At 43.0% G+C, this 23,851-nt stretch overlaps 1 protein-coding gene across 1 annotated transcript; it reads left to right on the top strand.

Annotated features, from left to right (window-relative positions):
• The first annotated feature begins 851 nt into the window (after nucleotides 1-851).
• Nucleotides 852-22,870, top strand: LOC120921831 (probable N-acetyltransferase 16). The gene is made up of 3 exons (XM_040334319.1): nucleotides 852-1,040; nucleotides 16,952-17,176; nucleotides 21,932-22,870. Exons 1-3 carry the CDS (start codon nucleotides 867-869, stop codon nucleotides 22,559-22,561), a joined length of 1,029 nt encoding a protein of 342 aa, XP_040190253.1. The 5' UTR covers nucleotides 852-866; the 3' UTR covers nucleotides 22,562-22,870.
• Nucleotides 22,871-23,851: the final 981 nt, after the last annotated feature.

Below are 23,851 nucleotides of genomic sequence, written 5' to 3'. Positions count from 1 at the left end.
TGTGTGTGTTGGGAGTGGGGGGGGACAGATGCGCAGGGGGTACAGAGGGGGAACAGATATGTGTGTGGGGGGGGACAGATGTGCAGGGGGGTACAGATATGTGTGTGTGGGGGGGGACCACGGCTGGCGTGAGGAAGCCATCCACTATTTGTCTTCGGCCCGGGTTCAGAGGCACAGGTGCAGACCTGTGGACCACGGCTGAAGAAATAGGTGAAGAGGTTTCGCAAAAATCTCAGTGAGGGGCGGAGCCAATGGGGGAGGCACAAATTTAGATTTTGCCTAGGGTGTCAAAAATCCTTGCATCAGCCCTGTATGGGGCTCAATGGTGGCATTTCACTTAACGTGGTTTAGCTGGAATTTGGTTGGGTGCACTGCGGTCAGTTGGTTGTCTCTGAGTCAGTATGTCGGCTAGAGGCCTATTATCATACAGTATATAAAAGGTACCGCAGTTCATTATTAAACAGATGGTATGTGGAGTGCATGCAAAGACCAACGCGAATATCAGATGTTTTTTTATGGTTACTGTATGTTAATTAAAATGTATTGGTTAATAAAGAGGCTGCTACGACCAAAATTTACTCCAACTTGGTGTGGTCTCTATTAATGGGTAATGGTATGGGGGTTGGAGTAGTGGTTGGTCAGGCAATATGGGAAGGATAGTACATATGTTATACAATGGTCATGGCATTTTGCATTGTTTCAAGTTCGATCCCCTCTGTGCAGACATGCAGTTCATCAAAGATCTGGTCACACCCGCTTTACAGGATGCCAGCATGGGGTATCCTAATAGGGAGTGATGCATCTGTTAAATGTTGCTCATTCATATATGGTTCTTTCTCTTAATCAGCTGCCACACCTCTCTCAACATGCCGGAATCACCCACAATAGATTTTGTACCGGCCACTGCTGAAGACTATGAAGAGCTGATGTCTATCTCAAGTGGTATATACAAAGGAGTGGACTATCTGCCTTACAGTTACCATGCATGGCTGAAGGATCGTCAAAGAGGCATGTATATGGCCAAGATTGAGGGAAAAATCGTGAGTATTTAAGACAATCTCAGAATTTACAACAGGGGTGTCAAACTCAATTTCATTGTGGGCCGCATCAGCATTATGATTGTCCCCTCCCCTTACATAAGATGTCAAGAGCCACCCCACCTTCAGAAGTTGAGTCCCCCACTCTCCCTTACATCACAGTGCACCCCCTTTCCATATGCTGCTGAATTCATTATAGCTGCGAGTAGTTTTAACCTCCCTGGCGGTATGATTCTGTCTGGAATTACGTACCAAAAGCGGTACATTTTTTTTCATGGAAATTTGGTGATATGTATTATAGGCCTGCAATTCTTAGTAATTACTTACTTAAACCTGACCAAAACAAGACTCTAGTAGACATTCCAGATGTGATAAATTTGAAACACAAACACATGAATTATAATTAATCAATAATATAATTTTATTCAACAAAGCAATGAAAAATAAAGAAATTAGTCAAAGAAAGAAATTCAATACACATCCATAGTGTGAAACACTTTGAAGCAAGGAAATAGACAAAGTCCGACATTGCAATCTGGGCAATAGTACCTTGATTCTTTTCTGACTTTTTTCCCATTTTCATCCCTCTTGGAGCAGCAAACGACGCACATCCTGGTAGGCGCTAACTTTCGTGCGGTTGGCGGTACAGGTTCCAAAAAATGACGACCTGTCAGGCGCTCTGGATTCCCAACGTCAACAGAGCGTCGTCCGTGTCTGTTAGCAGACACTGATGCCGTCGGGTGATTGATAAAGATCTGCTCAGCCAACTTCCATATAAAGTCCGAATGAACAAGAGGTATGTTCGTGTTTTCTTTGTAAAGGATATAGGCGTTCCAAAGACATTGTTCAAGGAGATGCCTAAAAATCTTTTTATCCCCTGAATGACACTCCTGAAACTCCTGCAGCCACACTCTGGTCAGCTCATAAAGCAGTAATCAGAGGCCACTTGATTAGACGCGCAGCCCAACGTAACAGAAATAATGTTGAAAAAATCATCTCCCTCACGAAAGACCTCCATAACCTATACAAAGTCCATACACGTTCACATGACCCTGCTGTCTTTAAAACCATCTCTCTTAAACGCAACGAGCTTGACACATTGCTTTCCCTTAAAGCAGAAAAGTCACTCAGATGGTCGAAAGCTAGGTTTCTTCTCTCCAGCAACTCATACTCAGCAATGTTCGCCCGTAAACTTAATCAATCCCTCAAACCGTCACATATCTACAAACTCAAGAATAACAGGAACCAAGTTGTCACACACCCAAAAGAAGTACTTTCGATATTCACAAAATTTTACTCTGACCTTCTCTCTGCCCCAAACCCCTCCCCACCCTCTCTACCATCCACGTGGTTGAACAATCTCCCCTTCCCTAAACTCAATCAAACACAAATAGACAACCTTAACATGCCATGCTCAGACGAAGAATTAGAACAAATTATCAAAACACTTAAGAAAAACTCCGCCCCAGGCCCAGATGGATTCTCATCACTTTATTACAAACAATATTCTCAGATTCTAGTCCCACACTTGAAGAAACTTTTTAATTGCGTCTTAAAAGGCGATCACTTCCCAGACGAGATGCTACTTGCCAACATGTCCTTAATCCCAAAACCCAACAAAGACCATACACTCCCCCAAAATTACAGACCAATCTCTGTCATAAATAATGACCTTAAAATATTTAGCAGACTCCTAGCTAACAGACTTTCCTCTATTATCCCTACTCTCATTTCCCCCTTCCAATCAGGCTTCATCCCCGGAAGACAAATCACAGATAACATCAGACTAGTCACAAATATAGTCCAGGATGCCAAGGTACATTCCAACCCTGTCTTGTTACTCAGCCTTGATATAAACAAAGCCTTCGACAGTGTGCATTGGTCATTCTTGGACAGTGTTCTACATAAATATGGCTTCACTGGCGAATTCTTACACGCATTTCATGCACTCTACCATAATCCCTCCACCAGAATACGTCTCCCGGGTTGTAACTCTGAGTTTTTTAAAGTAGGCAAAGGTACTAGACAGGGCTGTCCCCTCTCCCCTTTACTTTTTGCACTAGCAATTGAACCACTTTCCACAGCAATCCTCACCAACCCAGATATTAAAGGTTACTCATCTGGACCCGACACATATAAACTAAGCATGTATGCAGATGACATGCTACTCTTCCTCACACAACCGGTCAATACACTTCCTAACCTTCTACAAACCCTCAACAATTTCGCATCCATATCAGGCCTCACAGTCAACGTCTCAAAATCAATAGGCATGCCCATCAACATCCCCCCACTGGAATTAGATTCCATACGCTCCTCCTTCGAATTTTCTTACACCCCAGACTCTCTCCCATACCTAGGTATTTATCTCACCCCTAATCTTGATGACCTAGCAAGTAAAAACTACATCCCGATGATTAAAAAATTAAGGGCGACACTTAAAATGTGGAAATCTTTTAAGATCTCTTTCCTCGGTAAAATCACAGCGATTAAAATTACACTCCTCCCAAAATTACTTTATCTATTTAGAGCACTCCCCATTAGAATTAATAAATCCCTTATCACCAAATTCCAATCTGATATTAACAAATTTGTTTGGTCTGACTCTCACCCCCGTTCTCCTAGACAAGTCTTGCACAAATCTCAGAGATCTGGCGGCCTCGGCCTCCCAGACCTTTGGTTATACTACCTTTCAGCAAGATGGACCCAAACAGCACACTGGCACATCCCACATTCCAAGATCCCATGGATAGCTTTCGAGAAATCCTCAATATCCCCATTCACCATCTCAGGTATTCTCTGGGGAAATAAAATCTCAATTCCATCCCTAAACTCCCGTAACCAAATTGTAGCACATTCTTATCACTTATGGAAGCTCCATAACGGAAAATATAACCTCATCTCTAAATCCCCACCGTTTGCTACATTTATAGGAGACCCAAAATTCAAACAAAACTCTCCAATAGACCTTTCATGGTGGAAGACTAAAAACCTCACTACACTTAACAAATTTATTATAGGTACAAACTTCATCTCCTTCTCCACCCTGAAAGCTAAATATCAGATTCCGGACTCGGAATTCGATAATTTCATCCTTATTAAACAATTTTTCGAAACTCACTTCAAAACCACAAACACCCAATCCCCCTCTCATTTTGAAAAACTCTGTCGCGATTCCCCCAGGATGAAAGGTTTCATCTCAGAACTTTATTTCATCATGTCTAACAACACAGAGCCCAATAAATTATCATATATGCTAAAATGGGAACAAGACCTTAACTTTACGTACTCCCCAGTAAACTGGGACAACTGTATAACCAATTTACACAAATGCACCAAATCAATTGCAATCAAGGAAACAGCCCTAAAAGTGTTTATCAGATGGTATTATACCCCGACCAAACTCCACGCCATTTTTCCCTCAATCTCCTCCTCATGCTTTAGAGGATGCGATGATTCGGGTTCTTTCCCCCACATTTTCTGGTCTTGCGATAAGGTCAAGAATGTTTGGTTACAGAAAAAAGGGGTGGAGATAAGGGCCGTCTAATGTGAGCCACCCTCACTGCGCGTAGCTGGAGAATAAATGTGAACACTAGTGATATTTATAAAATAAATGAATAAATTAATAAATATGCAAGAGCTGCTGCTTTAAAAATTATAGAATCCAAAATAGTTAATATGCAAATACAGTGATACCTATTATAAATAAGGTGCCAAATGTGATATTAAACAGCGCTCAAAAAAATATGTGAAAATGTAAATATCAACAAATATAATATTGGTACAGTGACATAGTGAAAAATAAATAAATAATCCACCCTCTAAGTGAGTCAATATATAAGTGTCCAAAAATCCGTGCAAAAATCGCATCAAAAAATACCAGGTTGGCAAATAAAGTCCATGAACTGTCTAAGTGAACAAAAAAATATATATATAAATAGTTCATAAATGGAGAGCAAAGGAAAAGAAAAAATCCTTCCCGATCTTCAATAAGTGCTTTCACCACACCACAGTGACTGCGTGCTTCCACCACCCATCAGAAATGCAAACTCACCGCAACAAATGGCCTGACACTTTCGTGTTTAGGCACACAGGCTTGTTAACTGACCCCCTCAGTTTAGTTGATAGAACTCCTTCTTTTCATATAGGGTGGAGCATTCAGTTAAACAGATGGAGATCCGAAGCAAAAAGAAAACTCCAAGATAACAGCCATATGCAAATAAGAAAAAGAGAGCACAATAGTGTGATACTGTAACACAACTTTTAATAACACACTACAAATCTCCCAAAGAATGCACTCACAAAGGTAACTCTTGTTACAAGCAGTGTATAAATCCAAAAACTGACACGGTGTAAAACAAAAAATAAAGATATCCTCCAGGTGAACTAGTGGTCACAGCGGACCAACGAATAGCCCAAGTGTTACTCACAGCCCTTGTGCAGGTGTACTGGAGCTGCTGCTTAGGTAATTGAGCTGGTGGCAGATTAGACCATTCCACGTTCAAGCTTAAAAAGTTAGGTGTGCGGTTGTGACTTCAGTAATCACTCCCCGACATGTTTCATCGAAATGATTTCTTCATGGGGTTACTTACCAGCTGTCTAGTGCCGCTTTATATAGTTGCCAGGGTCCTCCCTCCCCCCTTGTGTTAATCAGTAGGCACGCATCATAACAAGCTGCAGCTGAGTGGACTTACGTTCCTCCCAGCCATGCTAACATGCAGCTGATCCGCTCATCCAATCAGAGCAGCATCATCGTCATGACGCTGTAGCTGGCATTCTTCCAACGTGGTGGAGGCCCTCAGTGGCGACGTTGGTGTATTACACCACATCCCACTGCCTAGTATCGAATGTAATGTCTAACCCCGATGGTTAAACTGGGGTATGACACTCAACCTGCCTGCAGTGTATTCCATAATGGAGGGATGAAAACCAAATATTGCTGACTGTCAGCTTTTCGGATGTCCCTATGACCACAAGTTACCTCTAGGGTCTATGCATACAGAGTATAGCAATATAAATTCAGAAACACAGAGTACATTGGCTCTCATTATTTAAGCACAAGAGCCAGCCAATTAGTGGTGTGTATAGTTATGAATGACATGTATACATATATAAAATATATATTATATAGCACTCTAAAATCTACAAACACATCTCTAGACAATAAGTGTATATACAAAATATAAATGATATTTTAAAAATTGTATATAAAAGAGTTGCAGATATTGTTATCCATATTAAAAATGCATAAAAATATTAGTTAAAAGATATTAATAGGAATAAACAATATATATAAAATAATACATATATTTTTAAAAATGTTAAAATTATTTAAAAACATTATATTAAAATGAATACTGGAAAAAGATAATAAACTGGGCCATGAGCTGTAAATGACATGTGTATAAATATACGTTAGTAAAACAAATAAATGCTCTGGTTTAGACGTAAGTGGGTGTACTACATCATCCCCATATGCATGCACTCATCAAAACTCTGATCATGACGGGTAGCCCAGTTGTTTGGCCCCCTTATATAAACATAGCTCATGATCATCCTATATATGTAAAAACGCATGTCTCAAATCTATTGCTCATAATTTAGGCATTGCTAATGAAGCAATTCACATCCAGTTCTATGTTTAGTCCCCTCGGAAAATGGCTTTTTAACAGGAAGATCCATTGAGTTTCGCGCTGCGACAGGTCTCTCACCCTATTTGAGCCTCTCCACGAAGGGTACACACAGTCAATGCCGCAGAACTGAGCTAACGAGGGGTCTTGGTTATGTTTTTCTTTAAAGTGGACTGACACACTATGATACTCGAAGCCTTTCTTAATATTCGCAAGGTGTTCAGCCACTCGAATCCGCAATAACCGCTTGGTTCTCCCTACATAAAGTAGCCCACAGGGGCACCAGATCAGGTATACTACGTAAGAAGAGTTACACGTAATAAATTCTTTAATAGAAAAACTCTTCCCATCACTACTCATGACCTGTTGTTTACCCCTGTTACTTGTTCGTACAGTTCTACAGCAGATGCATTTCCTACAGGAGAAAAATCCTTTAAGATCTATTCTAAGGGCCTGTTGGTCTGGGGGATCTAAAATCTTACGAACCACCTTATCACCGAAATTAGGAGCCCTCCTGTAGATGAATCGTGGTTGACTCGGAAGAATTTCGGCAAGGTGTCTGTCCTTGCCCAAGATGTGCCAATGATTTTTAAAAATGGCCTCTACCTCCCTATATTGGGCATGAAACCCAGACAGGAATCCGCATTGGTGTTGATTATTGTTTGGCTCTTCTGCCTTCTTCTCCAAGCATTTATCTCTAGGGATAACAGCAATGTCTTCAATCATAGTATTCAAAGCTGGCTCATCATATCCCTTTTGAACAAATTTATTCTTGAGTATTTGTGCTTGTGAGAGATAGTCAGTGACATCTGAGCAGTTGCGTCGAACTCTTAAAAATTGCCCCTTAGGGATATTTTTAATCCACGCTGGATGGTGTCCACTATTAATGGACAGGTAACTGTTCCGATCAGTGGTTTTAAAATACACTTTAGTCTTTAATTTATTTCCTTCTCTTTGAATAGTCACATCCAAGAAATTGACAGTATTTCCACTGATCGTGTATTCCAGTTTAATATTATTGGAATTATTATTGAGTTCTCCCAGGAACTGGAGTGCTTCTTGTTGTGATCCTTCCCATATAAATAAAATATCGTCTATAAACCTCCGATAAAATAATAATTGGGGTCTCCGGTTATAAAAAACGTGCCTGTCCTCCCACTCAGCCATAAACAGGTTGGCGAGGCTGGGGGCAAACTTAGCCCCCATAGCCACGCCAACCTGCTGGGAAAAGAAAGAGCCATCGAACCAGAAGTAGTTATGGGACATGCAGAATTCTAATACATGTCCCATAAATCTCTTCTGAATGTGCGATAAATCATCCCTCCTGCTAAGAGCCCAGTTCAATGCCAGTGCGGCATCATCATGCTGAATGATAGTATAAAGTGACGCCACGTCGGCTGTCACCAAAAAGATGTCTATATCAGGCTTGATGCTCACTTTGTCCAGGGACTGTAGCAGGTCAGTGGTATCTTTCAGATATGCCTTGGTGGTCCGCACACTCAATTGAAGAAACCTATCGAGATATTCTCCCAGTCTGGCTGTAACTGATCCAATCCCGTTGACTATTGGACGAGCAGGTGGAATGGTTTCATTCTTATGGATCTTCGGCAAAGTATAGATCACCGGTATCCTGCACGCTGAAGGAGCTAAGTATTTTTTCTCTTTAAGACTTAAAGCTCCAATGTGATATCCCCAATCTACCAACGCATCAAGTTGTACCTTAAAAGGTTCAGTAGGATCTGATGGTAGTTTTTTATATGTGGAGGTATCGCTCAACATATGGGATAATTGGGTACAGTAGAACTCCTTGTCCAGGACTACCACCCCTCCCCCTTTGTCCGCTGGTCGGATCACAATATCCTTCTTATCCTCCAAAGATTCAATACCCTCTTTGATGTAACGGGGGTTAACCCCTTTTTTTAGAGGTAATTCCTCAATATCTTTGAGTACCAACTGTTTGAAGACCTCAATAAAATGATTATTGGAAATCTGGGGATTGAATAATGATTTATTCTTAAGTCCACTATCTACTTTCGTTGTCACAATGGTACTATTCATAGAAGAAGTTACAGGGTGGCTCAAGAAATATTTCTTTAAATTAAGAGTCCTGATGAATTTCTGTGTGTCCATGTACACATCGAATTTGTTCATCGTTTTTCTAGGGGCACATTTTAAACCCGTATTGAGGACATTGAGCTCTTTCGGGCTCAACGCTACCTTACTCAGGTTAAATATTCCTATGCTTCCACTTCCCTCATTCGTTTTCTGGGATTGTTTCCTTCGCCCTGCCCTGCATCCCCTGCATCATTTAAATTTTCTTTACTGAATGAAAAAATTCAGGTTTTACAGAATAAATTGGAACCAATTAAGGAAACCAGTTTAATGAAGGATTTTAATGTTAATATGAAAAAGAAACTGGAAAAAGTTGATAGAGAAACACAGAAAAGGAAAGTTAAAAAATTTAACAGGGATTCTGAGGATTTTAAAAATAATAAAATTTATGCTTGGCAGAGCACAGGAATCACCAATAATAATATGGATGAGGAAGCCATTGTGGATTCACAACAATCATCAAGAACCTTGGAAGTCATAGCAAAGAAGGATACTATTAAACAAAGTACCAATAGTAAAAAACCAAAGCTTGATCAGAGCTCATCCAATCAAGCTCGAGGTATTGGTACGAACATTGGTAAAAAAGATCATTATGCCTCTCAACAGGCATCACCTGGACCTTCAAGGCAGGAGAGAAATGGCCAACAATATGGTCACCAATATCAGTCCCCTCGGACTCCACAATTTTATGGGAGGAAGGATCAGTGGGACTATCCCCCACATCAGAATTACCAACAGTGGCCCCATCACCCGCCCCCTTTGGGATATTATCCAGGACCTGAATATGGACATATGGGTAACAGATTCCAACCCTTGGCAGAGGATTACCATAATGGTTATTACTCTCAACAGCCTTTTTTAGGGCATCGGGGGAGGGGAGGGAGAGGCGGGACGCCGAAGAGGTACCCACAGACCAGGAACAACAAGGGAGGAGACAAGCATGCTACTCCGAAATTTCCGCAAAGAGGACCAGAAATCTATCAAAGAGAAGACGGGGATGCAGGGCAGGGCGAAGGAAACAATCCCAGAAAACGAATGAGGGAAGTGGAAGCATAGGAATATTTAACCTGAGTAAGGTAGCGTTGAGCCCGAAAGAGCTCAATGTCCTCAATACGGGTTTAAAATGTGCCCCTAGAAAAACGATGAACAAATTCGATGTGTACATGGACACACAGAAATTCATCAGGACTCTTAATTTAAAGAAATATTTCTTGAGCCACCCTGTAACTTCTTCTATGAATAGTACCATTGTGACAACGAAAGTAGATAGTGGACTTAAGAATAAATCATTATTCAATCCCCAGATTTCCAATAATCATTTTATTGAGGTCTTCAAACAGTTGGTACTCAAAGATATTGAGGAATTACCTCTAAAAAAAGGGGTTAACCCCCGTTACATCAAAGAGGGTATTGAATCTTTGGAGGATAAGAAGGATATTGTGATCCGACCAGCGGACAAAGGGGGAGGGGTGGTAGTCCTGGACAAGGAGTTCTACTGTACCCAATTATCCCATATGTTGAGCGATACCTCCACATATAAAAAACTACCATCAGATCCTACTGAACCTTTTAAGGTACAACTTGATGCGTTGGTAGATTGGGGATATCACATTGGAGCTTTAAGTCTTAAAGAGAAAAAATACTTAGCTCCTTCAGCGTGCAGGATACCGGTGATCTATACTTTGCCGAAGATCCATAAGAATGAAACCATTCCACCTGCTCGTCCAATAGTCAACGGGATTGGATCAGTTACAGCCAGACTGGGAGAATATCTCGATAGGTTTCTTCAATTGAGTGTGCGGACCACCAAGGCATATCTGAAAGATACCACTGACCTGCTACAGTCCCTGGACAAAGTGAGCATCAAGCCTGATATAGACATCTTTTTGGTGACAGCCGACGTGGCGTCACTTTATACTATCATTCAGCATGATGATGCCGCACTGGCATTGAACTGGGCTCTTAGCAGGAGGGATGATTTATCGCACATTCAGAAGAGATTTATGGGACATGTATTAGAATTCTGCATGTCCCATAACTACTTCTGGTTCGATGGCTCTTTCTTTTCCCAGCAGGTTGGCGTGGCTATGGGGGCTAAGTTTGCCCCCAGCCTCGCCAACCTGTTTATGGCTGAGTGGGAGGACAGGCACGTTTTTTATAACCGGAGACCCCAATTATTATTTTATCGGAGGTTTATAGACGATATTTTATTTATATGGGAAGGATCACAACAAGAAGCACTCCAGTTCCTGGGAGAACTCAATAATAATTCCAATAATATTAAACTGGAATACACGATCAGTGGAAATACTGTCAATTTCTTGGATGTGACTATTCAAAGAGAAGGAAATAAATTAAAGACTAAAGTGTATTTTAAAACCACTGATCGGAACAGTTACCTGTCCATTAATAGTGGACACCATCCAGCGTGGATTAAAAATATCCCTAAGGGGCAATTTTTAAGAGTTCGACGCAACTGCTCAGATGTCACTGACTATCTCTCACAAGCACAAATACTCAAGAATAAATTTGTTCAAAAGGGATATGATGAGCCAGCTTTGAATACTATGATTGAAGACATTGCTGTTATCCCTAGAGATAAATGCTTGGAGAAGAAGGCAGAAGAGCCAAACAATAATCAACACCAATGCGGATTCCTGTCTGGGTTTCATGCCCAATATAGGGAGGTAGAGGCCATTTTTAAAAATCATTGGCACATCTTGGGCAAGGACAGACACCTTGCCGAAATTCTTCCGAGTCAACCACGATTCATCTACAGGAGGGCTCCTAATTTCGGTGATAAGGTGGTTCGTAAGATTTTAGATCCCCCAGACCAACAGGCCCTTAGAATAGATCTTAAAGGATTTTTCTCCTGTAGGAAATGCATCTGCTGTAGAACTGTACGAACAAGTAACAGGGGTAAACAACAGGTCATGAGTAGTGATGGGAAGAGTTTTTCTATTAAAGAATTTATTACGTGTAACTCTTCTTACGTAGTATACCTGATCTGGTGCCCCTGTGGGCTACTTTATGTAGGGAGAACCAAGCGGTTATTGCGGATTCGAGTGGCTGAACACCTTGCGAATATTAAGAAAGGCTTCGAGTATCATAGTGTGTCAGTCCACTTTAAAGAAAAACATAACCAAGACCCCTCGTTAGCTCAGTTCTGCGGCATTGACTGTGTGTACCCTTCGTGGAGAGGCTCAAATAGGGTGAGAGACCTGTCGCAGCGCGAAACTCAATGGATCTTCCTGTTAAAAAGCCATTTTCCGAGGGGACTAAACATAGAACTGGATGTGAATTGCTTCATTAGCAATGCCTAAATTATGAGCAATAGATTTGAGACATGCGTTTTTACATATATAGGATGATCATGAGCTATGTTTATATAAGGGGGCCAAACAACTGGGCTACCCGTCATGATCAGAGTTTTGATGAGTGCATGCATATGGGGATGATGTAGTACACCCACTTACGTCTAAACCAGAGCATTTATTTGTTTTACTAACGTATATTTATACACATGTCATTTACAGCTCATGGCCCAGTTTATTATCTTTTTCCAGTATTCATTTTAATATAATGTTTTTAAATAATTTTAACATTTTTAAAAATATATGTATTATTTTATATATATTGTTTATTCCTATTAATATCTTTTAACTAATATTTTTATGCATTTTTAATATGGATAACAATATCTGCAACTCTTTTATATACAATTTTTAAAATATCATTTATATTTTGTATATACACTTATTGTCTAGAGATGTGTTTGTAGATTTTAGAGTGCTATATAATATATATTTTATATATGTATACATGTCATTCATAACTATACACACCACTAATTGGCTGGCTCTTGTGCTTAAATAATGAGAGCCAATGTACTCTGTGTTTCTGAATTTATATTGCTATACTCTGTATGCATAGACCCTAGAGGTAACTTGTGGTCATAGGGACATCCGAAAAGCTGACAGTCAGCAATATTTGGTTTTCATCCCTCCATTATGGAATACACTGCAGGCAGGTTGAGTGTCATACCCCAGTTTAACCATCGGGGTTAGACATTACATTCGATACTAGGCAGTGGGATGTGGTGTAATACACCAACGTCGCCACTGAGGGCCTCCACCACGTTGGAAGAATGCCAGCTACAGCGTCATGACGATGATGCTGCTCTGATTGGATGAGCGGATCAGCTGCATGTTAGCATGGCTGGGAGGAACGTAAGTCCACTCAGCTGCAGCTTGTTATGATGCGTGCCTACTGATTAACACAAGGGGGGAGGGAGGACCCTGGCAACTATATAAAGCGGCACTAGACAGCTGGTAAGTAACCCCATGAAGAAATCATTTCGATGAAACATGTCGGGGAGTGATTACTGAAGTCACAACCGCACACCTAACTTTTTAAGCTTGAACGTGGAATGGTCTAATCTGCCACCAGCTCAATTACCTAAGCAGCAGCTCCAGTACACCTGCACAAGGGCTGTGAGTAACACTTGGGCTATTCGTTGGTCCGCTGTGACCACTAGTTCACCTGGAGGATATCTTTATTTTTTGTTTTACACCGTGTCAGTTTTTGGATTTATACACTGCTTGTAACAAGAGTTACCTTTGTGAGTGCATTCTTTGGGAGATTTGTAGTGTGTTATTAAAAGTTGTGTTACAGTATCACACTATTGTGCTCTCTTTTTCTTATTTGCATATGGCTGTTATCTTGGAGTTTTCTTTTTGCTTCGGATCTCCATCTGTTTAACTGAATGCTCCACCCTATATGAAAAGAAGGAGTTCTATCAACTAAACTGAGGGGGTCAGTTAACAAGCCTGTGTGCCTAAACACGAAAGTGTCAGGCCATTTGTTGCGGTGAGTTTGCATTTCTGATGGGTGGTGGAAGCACGCAGTCACTGTGGTGTGGTGAAAGCACTTATTGAAGATCGGGAAGGATTTTTTCTTTTCCTTTGCTCTCCATTTATGAACTATTTATATATATATTTTTTTGTTCACTTAGACAGTTCATGGACTTTATTTGCCAACCTGGTATTTTTTGATGCGATTTTTGCACGGATTTTTGGACACTTATATATTGACTCACTTAGAGGGTGGATTATTTATTTATTTTTCACTATGTCACTGTACCAATATTATATTTGTTGATATTTACATTTTCACATATTTTTTTGAGCGCTGTTTAATATCACATTTGGCACCTTATTTATAATAGGTATCACTGTATTTGCATATTAACAATGTTTGGTTACAGCTTGAAAGTTTTGCCTCTAAAATTTCAGATAAACCAATCACCCTTACAATACATAACTGTTTACTTTTCTCCCCCATCACGGACCTTTCCACATACCATATGAGACTCATTCATACAATATGTGTAGCCATACACTGGCTGATTGCATCTCAATGGAAATCTCCAATAATACTCCTAAATCCACTCAAACACAGGATTAACGAGATAAATTTGATGGAAAAAATCTCCCATACGCTACAAAACACCATGCACATTTTCAACAATAAATGGTCCCCCTGGTCTGAATATTCACCTCTCTTTTTTAATACAAACTAATTTCTTTATTATACCACATTCCTTTTAACATGGCCTCCCTCAATATTCTTTCAAGATCCTCCATGGTTTTTTCCCATCTCTAAGAAAAGCCTGTTAACCCCAATTGCTTTGCTGTGTCATATTATATATCTGTTTCTGATAAGAACTTACCACATCTTTTATAATTATGCTGTATTTTTATATATATCCAACTATGTACCGCTCTCTATCTTTTGCAATAAAAGTTTGTAAACAAAAAAAAAAAAATCTTTTTATAGTACTTCTTTTGTTGTTTTCGCATCGCCGGGTAAAAAGTCATCGCCTGATCGGCTCGGTCGACACCTCCCATTGTGTGGTTATAGTCGATCACGACTTGTGGTTTCAGCACTTCTTTTCCGTATTTTGTGCGGACCATGGCAGTGGAGGTGCTGTGCACGGTGCTCATGAGACACACGTCCTTTTTGTCTCGCCAGCGCATTGCCATCATTTTGCCCTTTTGAAAGGCAACCATCTCTCCTTTTTTTATTTTTTTATTGCCAAACGTAGATGGCATGTCACGCCGGTTTGGCCTCACGGTACCATACCCGTCCGTTTTATTGAGGAGCAAAACCTCATAAAGTTCTGGTGACGTGTAAAAATTGTCTGTTGTCACGCAGTATCCCTGGTTCAGCAATGGGTCCAGCAGTGACAGGACAGAAGATGTGGCCATCCCATAGCGGCTGTACCTGGGATTGAATTTGGTACCTTTCCCGGTGTAAATTACCGAATTCCATATATAGCCGGTGGATGATTCACATAGCATGTAAAATGTTATCCCAAAGCGCGCTCTTTTGGACGCAATAAATTGGATCCAACTCAGGCGTCCCTTGTAGGCCATCAGACTTTCGTCCACACTTACGTCCCTTTCTGGCACATAGGTCCGCTGAAAGTTGGCAACAATCATCTGGCACACCTCCCAGATTTTTTTCAGCTTTGGCGCAGGATGTGTGGCCTCGTCAAATTCTTCGTTGTTGGCGAAGTGCAGGTTTTTCATTATTAGTGAAAAGCGATACTCGGACATCACAGTGCCAAAAAACGGAGTGGCCAGCATCTTATTGGTGGTCCAGTACCACTTCTGGAGCGGTTTGCCCACCACCCCCTGAAGGATGATGAGTCCCAAAAAATTCCAAATGTCCTCCTCGGTGACCGGTTCCCATTTTCTGGACCTGGAAAATCTGCCACGCAGCGTAGCAGATTGCTGATCGTGGTAGCGATTGGTCTCCGTCACAATTTGTAAAATGACCTCCTCAGATAAAAAGAGTTTCAAATACGCCATAGGGTTGTCGGCCTCCACATCTACCTTCATCCCAGGAGATCCAGTAAATCGGAACCTCGGGGGCGCTGTCTGGTCCGCATCGCTGTCTATAGGGCACCAAGTGCGCACATCACTCAGGTCAGGTGCGGGATCATCTGCGGCGTCACTTTCTATATCAGTGTCAGATCCAGATGATAAATCTCCATATGATTCACTGTCGCTCTGATCTGCGAGCAACTCTGTGTCGCTGCCGCTATCGCTGTCGCTCAGCTGGTCCAAAAGCGCATTTGGAGGACAGCGCTTTTTTGATGCCATTTTTTATATGGTTTATAAGGTTTTATATGTCAGCAATGACAATGGCAAGGGGCAATGAAAGGGCACTGTGTCAGTTTTCAAAGTGATACAGTGTAATCCTCTCAGATTACATTGTATCACCACCTTTTTATGTGTTTGTGTTGGTGCAACATTTGAATTTCCCTCCCAGTTCCGTTCCCATGCACCATTGTGGTGCAGGGAACGGAACCAGGAAGTCAGATGACTGATGGACGGCGCGGTGTGTGTCTCGGCGGCGATCACAGCAATGATAGATCATCGCTGGATCGCCTGGACAAGGTAAGGAACACCGCTGCGCTCTCTGCACATTCACCCCGAGCGTGACTCGGACTAACCGATAGTAACATAAAAAACCAGCCCCGAGTCACGCTCGGGTTTACCGTCAGGGGGGTTAAATGACTTTTTTCCTTTTAGAAATTTCATTTTGTGCAGGGACTGTTCTAATCACGGGAAACATTTGCCACTTTACAGGCATACTATAGACACCCCCCAGGTAAAGGAATATTTCACTTTTATTTTTTCACTTAAAGCATTATTAAAATTGCTGCTCCTGAAAAAACGGTAGTTTTAGCTATAAAACTTTTTTTGCATTGATACATGTCCCCTGGGGCAGGACCCGGGTCCTCAAACACTTTTTCTGACAATAACTTGCATATAAGCCTTTAAAATGAGCACTTTTGATTTTTGCGTGTTCAAACACATTTTTTGCCTCTTCACATGTTCTACTGCGAACCGAACCAGGGGGTGTTTGGCTCATCTCTAGTCATAATCATCATCATCATCATCACTTTCCCATGCTCTTGATTTGCCTGTAGTCCAGTGTGGTCTTTAGGGAATCATAGAAATCATGAACCCAAGCAATTGTAATATATGAATTATATAATGTTCTAAACAATGTACATGTATATTTTCTGGAGGAAAAAAGAATCACAATTCGTTTTTGTTCTCTTTTGCTGAATTTGTCTTGTTGATGTCTTTTCTTCAGGTGGGCTTTGAGTCTTTCTTACTGGTTGATAGCGGTGAGACAGCTGTGGTGCAAAGTCTTTGTGTGGCCCCCTGGATGAGAGGAAAAGGTTTAGCCAGGATATTTATAAAGTTTCTCTTTGACAAAATTCATTCTGACCACCCGCAAGTGAAAAGAATCCGCTTTGCCCATGAAGAGGACCCTCTGCCGAGCATGCTGAAGAAGTACAAAGTGATCACCTCTAAGGTCCTCTTTGTGTTCCAACTCTCACTATCATTGAATAGATTACCACATTGTCTACTCATTACAGGAGAACACAGCTGTATTTCAAGATGTATTGATGGTTTTTCTTAAGGAGGAGGTCCAGAACCGCCATGAAAAAATTAAGTCAGCAGCTACAAACACTTTTAATATTAGGACACTTACCTGTCCTGGAATACAGCGATGTCGGCACCGCTTTGTGAATGGCCCAGCGGCAGGGGATGGAGGCTGGGGACCGAACTTCCGGGGGAAGCCAGATCTCCCAGAAGTGGGGACGAGTACCTATCAAAACCAGGTACCCCCCCCCCCCCCCGAAAGGTGCCAAATGTGGCAACAGAGGGGGGAGGAAGAAGATAAGAGGAGCTTCCCCTTTTGGATGGAGCTCTTCTTTAAGATTCCTTACATTTGGAAAAAGATTGTCTGGCTGAAGTTCACTGAAGTAAACCATGTTTGTTTTCCTGGTATATTGGATAGGTGATAAATAATGCAACAAATTATGATCACATATTCTTTATCTAATCCCCTATCTCTGCGCCCGATTCTTGAAATAAGATACGCCTGAATTTTGGCTCCATCCGACCGACGTAAGTCTCCTACGCCGTCGTATCTTGGGCGCATATTTACGCTGGCCGCAAGGGGAGCTTCCATTGTTTTACGCGTTGAATATGTAAATGAGCGAGATACGCCGATTCACGAACGTACTTACGCCCGTCGCAGTAATCTACGCCGTTTACGTAAGGCGTACGTCCAGCGTAAAGTTAAGCCACATAATGCAGGTGTAAGTCATGTTAGGGTATGGACCAGGGAACAGCCGTTGTATTTTACGTTGTTTACGTAAGTCGTACGTGAATGGGGCTGGGCGTAGGTTACGTTCACATCGTACGCATTGAGCCGTCGTATCTTAGGGAGTATATGCAACGTGATTCTGAGCATGCGCGCGCATGCGCCGTTCGTTCGGCCCTTCATTTACATGGGGTCACGCTTTTTTTTAATAGATCACGCCCACTACCTTCCTACTTTGAATTAGGCGGGCTTACGCCGGCCAATTTACGTTACGCCGGCGCAACAAAGGGAGCAAGTGCTTTGTGAATACTGTTCTTGCCTCTCTGTTACGTCGGCGTAGCGCATATGAGATGCGCTACGCCGCTCTAAAGATGCGTGAATTCGGGCCATAGCGTCTACAAAATAGGGGATAGATTTATGGCATTTTTATTTTATTATTTTACTAGTAATGGCAGTGATCTGCAATTTTTAGTGGTGCTGCGACATTGCGACGGACAAATCGGACACTTTTTTTTGGGAACATTGACAATTATTCAGCGATCAGTGCTAGATTACAGTGTAAATTTCACTGGCAAGGAAGGGCTTAACACTAGGGGATGATCAAGGGGCTAACTGTGTGTTCCCTCAGTGTGTTCTAACTGTGGGAATGGGAGTGACTAGGAGAGGAGACATATATTGTTTTTCCTACTTAGTAGGAACAAACAATATGTTTCCTCTTCACTGACAGCACAGGGATTTGTGTGTTTAAATCCCAGTGCTGGCGCTCGTGCATGCAATCCTGCATGGTCGGTGGCAATAGTGCCCGCCAGCCACGTGCAATCGGGTTCCCTCCCGTGCAGCAGGCAGGGCACTAATACAGTAATCAGTAATAATACTGTACACTGTACACTGACTCTGTACTGACACTAGCTGGGAAGGGGTTAACCAGGGCCGTCTTAATAGCATCATGGGCCCCTGGGCAAAGTAATGCTCTGGGGCCCCTACAATGATGATAGTGCAGGTAAATTAAACAGACATCAAGTAGGTAGGAGGCAAACTGCCTCCCCTGCGTCTCCTGTGTATCTATCACTCTCAGTGCCATCATGGGGTCCCCCAAATTTCGGGGCAGCGTGGGCTCAAAGACCAGCTGCTTTGGGGAAAGTGCAGGGGGCCCACCATGCAGCTGGGGCCCTTGGGCAGTGCCCAGGTGTGCCCTCTTATAAAGATAGACCTGGAGTTAACATCTAGGGGCAATCAAGGGGTTAACTATGTGCCTAACCATGTGTAATATGTGTTGCTTTTCCTTCACTATCTGGATTTTTTTTTCTCCCTGACAAAAAATGATATTGGCTGTGTACAAAAACACAGGGAACAGCAATCAGCTGACTTCAGCCAAAATCATTGGCTGAAATCAGCTGCCAACCCAGTGCCATGTCTAATCACAGCACAGGCCGGCAGGGGGTGTGTGTATGCATGCCACCAATCCCGAAAGAATTAGCTGACCTACACAGGTACGTGACTGTGACATGCCGCTCAATTGCAATATATTTACTGTGAGCGGTCGGTCGGCAGTAGGGTGACCACATTTCCAAACTACCATTCCCAAAAATCAGCTTGTGCTGTAACGAATCACAGCACAGTGATTGGACACAAGAGGAGGAATTTCTCCAATCACACATAGGGGGCGGGGATTGTGCTCCTCCAGGCATTCCCGGCCAGGACAAGTACTGTCAGTGAGTAAAGCGGTGATGTGGCGGCCTTTTTTGGGGGCATCAGATTGGCCTGTTTCATTTTGTGACACTGTATTGTCCTGGAATGAATGTGCCCGGGACAGACCTGCAAAATGCGGGACTGTCCCAGGCAATCCGGGACACGTGGTCACCCTAGTCGGCAGGTGGTTAAAAGAAAGTGGAAAAATGAAATGGATCTCTTGGCAGGATTGAACAGGGGGAGCTCAGAAAAAAACAGACAGCTGTTTTAATATTAAGGGCAGACCACACTAGGGGTGTTGAAAATAATCGTAGCATCGATGCATCGAGATTCGACCACCCACGATGCTGCATCGATGCTACGACTTGCATTAATCGATTTTTGATGACGTCACCTGCGCGCCGCTTTAAAGGCCTTTCGAGTCTCAAAGCAGAAGCCGAGGGAAGCCGTGGGCGTCAGCTGCGGGCGTTAGCCGCGCCTCTATTCCCGCCCCCGCCAATGCAGCTAAGGGAGCTGTGGGCTTAAGCCGCGCCTCTTTTCCCGCCCCCGCCAATGCAGCTAAGGGAGCCGTGGGCTTAAGCTGCGCCTCTTTTCCCGCCCCCCTGCTGATGCAGCCGAAGACGCCGCGCCTCCTTTCCCGCCCCCCGCTGACGGCATGCGAGAGACACGTGGAGCGAGTGTCCCCGGTCCCGGTTCCGGTCCCGACCCCCGGAGCCTTCCTCCTTGGCTCACCTCACGCTGTGCACACTGCACAGGCTGCTGTGGGAGACCCGACACGGCCGAGTACTTCAGGCAGCAGAACAGTGACAGGAGTCGGAGACCATCATCATCAGGTACTTGGGGGGATGCACACTGGCGGCAATTTATGGGCACACTGATTGGCAGCAATTGATGGGACACTGATTGGCAGCAATTGATGGCACACTGATTGGCAGCAATTGGTGGCACACTGATTGGCAGCAATTGGTGGCACACTGATTGGCAGGAATTGATGGCACACTGATTGGCAGCAATTGATGGCACACTGATTGGCAGCAATTGGTGGCACACTGATTGGCAGCAATTGGTGGCACACTGATTGGCAGCAATTGATGGCACACTGATTGGCAGCAATTGGTGGCACACTGATTGGCGGCAATTGGTGGCACACTGATGGGCAATTTGGGCACACTGGCAGCAATTGGTGGCATACTGGAAGCAATTGATGGCATTGGCACACTGGCAGCAATTGATGGCACACTGGTTTATGTATGTCTTATTGTCTTAGTGATTGATTAACATCACAACTTCATTGATTTGAAATTGATACCCTTTTTTTTCGTATGATTTTTGCTTTTGCTCATCACTGCCACACACATGCAGCCATGCATTGCACGTGTGTGGCAGTAATGAGCAAAAGCAAAAATCATACAAAAAAAAGGTATCAATGAAGTTTTGATGTGAATCAATCACTAAGACAATAAGACATACATAAACCATAATTTATGACATGGCATACATTGTCGTTTGGCAATACATTGTCGTTATGGGGACAATGTCCGCAGTCTCTGATCCTCTCTAGTATCATTGTCCGCAGTCTCTGATCCTCTCTAATATCATGTCTGCAGTCTCTGATCCTTTCTAGTATCATGTCTGCAGTCTCTGATCCTTTCTAGTATCATGTCTGCAGTCTCTGATCCTTTCTAGTATCATGGCCGCAGTCTCTGATCCTTTCTAGTATCATGGCCGCAGTCTCTGATCCTTTCTAGTATCATGGCCGCAGTCTCTGATGCTTTCTAGTATCATGGCCGCAGTCTCTGATCCTTTCTAGTATCATGGCCGCAGTCTCTGATCCTTTCTAGTATCATGGCCGCAGTCTCTGATCCTTTCTAGTATCATGGCCGCAGTCTCTGATGCTTTCTAGTATCATGGCCGCAGTCTCTGATCCTTTCTAGTATCATGTCTGCCGTCTCTGTCCATCTCTTGTAGTATTTTGGGGTCAGTCTGGAGCTCCTCTTTAAGTTGGCTGCTATGTATACAGTTTTCTACATGCAGAGATTTTTTTTTAAGAACAGAAGAAAACCGTGCGCAGTAATCTTGATGCATCGTGATGCATCGCGGAATCGAATCGAATCGAATCGTGGACTTGATAATCGTAATCGCATCGAATCGTGAGACCGGTGAAGATGCGCAGCCCTAGACCACACCATAAATGTCATTTTTGATTTTGCCCATTGTTCTACTGAAAGGCTTCCTACATCCTGATGCACTCACTCTTTTCTCCGCCAGGCTGTGGTGTCTATGATCCTTCCCTCTGACCAGATTGAGGAGGCCATAAGACTGTTGGAGGCTCGTCTGGACAATGTGGGCCAGTTGAATAATTACACCGTTCTGGAACCTGCTGAGGTTCTCAAACTCTTTGATGGGACAAAGACTTCAGAAGATCTGCTTCCTGGGGGTCTCCTGATCCAGGGATGGCTTCCTATTACCACCCAAAGGTCCAATTTGGAGATGCTTTTTGAAAGGAAAATCACTTGGATCTACTCACAACCACAAAATACAAGCGGCAGTGCAGAGCAACAACAAACTAACCATGAAGGGAAAATGAGAAGAGGATCACCATCACTATCACCCTCTTCTGTCAGGTTCCTCAGCCTCGGTACTCCAGCATACCCAGTACTTTACACAGATGCCACATATCTATTAGATATCGACCTGTTCGGCATTGACCCGGCAAGTGCTAAGATTCATGTTGTACAGCAATTAAAGTTGTGTATACAGTCCCTGCCGGCCGGAAACAGTATAATCTGCAACGTTTATGGAGAAGAGAGTCTGCGAGCTGAACTAAGTCAACTGCAGGGGGGTCTGATGCCATTCCTTGCAGTAAATGAACAGATGGTCTTAGAAATGGACTTGTAAAGTCAAACTGAAGGCAACTTTTTTGTTTGCCTGGCTTGTCTTTAATGTCGATTGGACCCTGGGCATGCAATTTTGCTCTCCACCTGCTCTATGTTTATGACATGTTATGTTTTTATATTTAATAAAACTTTTTGAATCATTTATAGTGTCCTAGTTTTGGCCCTCTTGGGAGAACTTTATTCTCTCCTTTTTTGTTATATGCCACCAATAGAACCACGTCTTGTGGGTAACCATGCAGACGAAAGATAGATTAGTTAATTAACTCTTTTTATTATGACAACATTTTCTTTGACGTGGTTATCGAATGACATTTAAACACAGGGTCTGCAGGTGAGTCATCTGTGCACAACAATAGGGCAGAGCTGGGCAGCATTAGTAGCAGCACTTCACACTGAGATATTGGGACACAGAACAGGACTAAAACTTCAAGAGACAGGGGAATTTAAACTGGGATAGTTGGCAAGTATGAGGCAGCTGCATTGGGCCCCACAACAAAGACAGGGCCCAGGGCAGCTGCCCCTTTTGGCCTGCCTTAAAGACGGCCCTGTTCCTGGTTGTCACAAAGTTTATTAGAATGAGACATTTCTGGATAACCCTTAAATTTGTTCAGTCAAGGGTACTGTTAATGCTACAACATAAAAAGACATTTCAGACAATTGTACGCTTGGGGGAGGTAATTTTCTGTTCCTGCATGACTGTGCCCCTGTACACAAAGCCAGTTCCATAAAGAAGACATGGTTTAAAGCAGGGGTTCGCCAGTGTGATTTACCTGGCCCGTGGACTGCCCCTTTAATATCGCAGCAATCCCCCTCCGCTAACCTTTTTATCACACAAGATGAGAAAAATGACAGGTCCAGACAAAAGGCGGGTCTTTTGAGTTAAGCAGCGGGGCAGTTTCAGCAATCAAACACCTGCCTTTCACTAGCAAAGTCCCGCCCTTTGTCCGGACCTGCCATGCTTTGCATCTTGTGTGATTGAGGAAGCGGAGTGCTGGGATGTTATAGAAGGGGTGGCAGTGTAATATCGATGGGGGATCTGTTATGGGGGGTCTGTTATGGAGGGCTATGTGCGGAGAGGAGTTTGTGTTGGGTGGGTTTTGTTATGGGGGGATCTGCTATGGGGGGACCTGATATGGGGACTTTTGATGGGGGGGAATCTGTGATTGGGGATCTGTTATGGGGGTCTGTGATGGAGAGGTCTGTTGTTCTGGACTTTTTGATGGAAAGGAGTTTGTGTTGGGGGGCTTTATGATGGGGAGGATCTGTTATGGGGGCTTTTTGATGGAGAGTT

This window comes from Rana temporaria (assembly GCF_905171775.1).
Source record: "Rana temporaria chromosome 4 unlocalized genomic scaffold, aRanTem1.1 chr4y, whole genome shotgun sequence".
NCBI classification, from domain to species: domain Eukaryota; kingdom Metazoa; phylum Chordata; class Amphibia; order Anura; family Ranidae; genus Rana; species Rana temporaria.
The sequence above is the reverse complement of the archived record's forward strand: the minus strand, read 5'-3'. Positions and strand labels throughout refer to the sequence as shown.

Bases quoted from the DNA above. Each gene is read 5' to 3' on its own strand.
- LOC120921831 (XM_040334319.1), top strand. From the start codon at position 867: ATGCCGGAATCACCCACAATAGATTTTGTACCGGCCACTGCTGAAGAC. The intron at 1,041-16,951 runs GTGAGTATTTAA...TCTTTTCTTCAG, and splicing joins CCAAGATTGAGGGAAAAATC to GTGGGCTTTGAGTCTTTCTT. The intron at 17,177-21,931 runs GTCCTCTTTGTG...TTTCTCCGCCAG, and splicing joins ACAAAGTGATCACCTCTAAG to GCTGTGGTGTCTATGATCCT.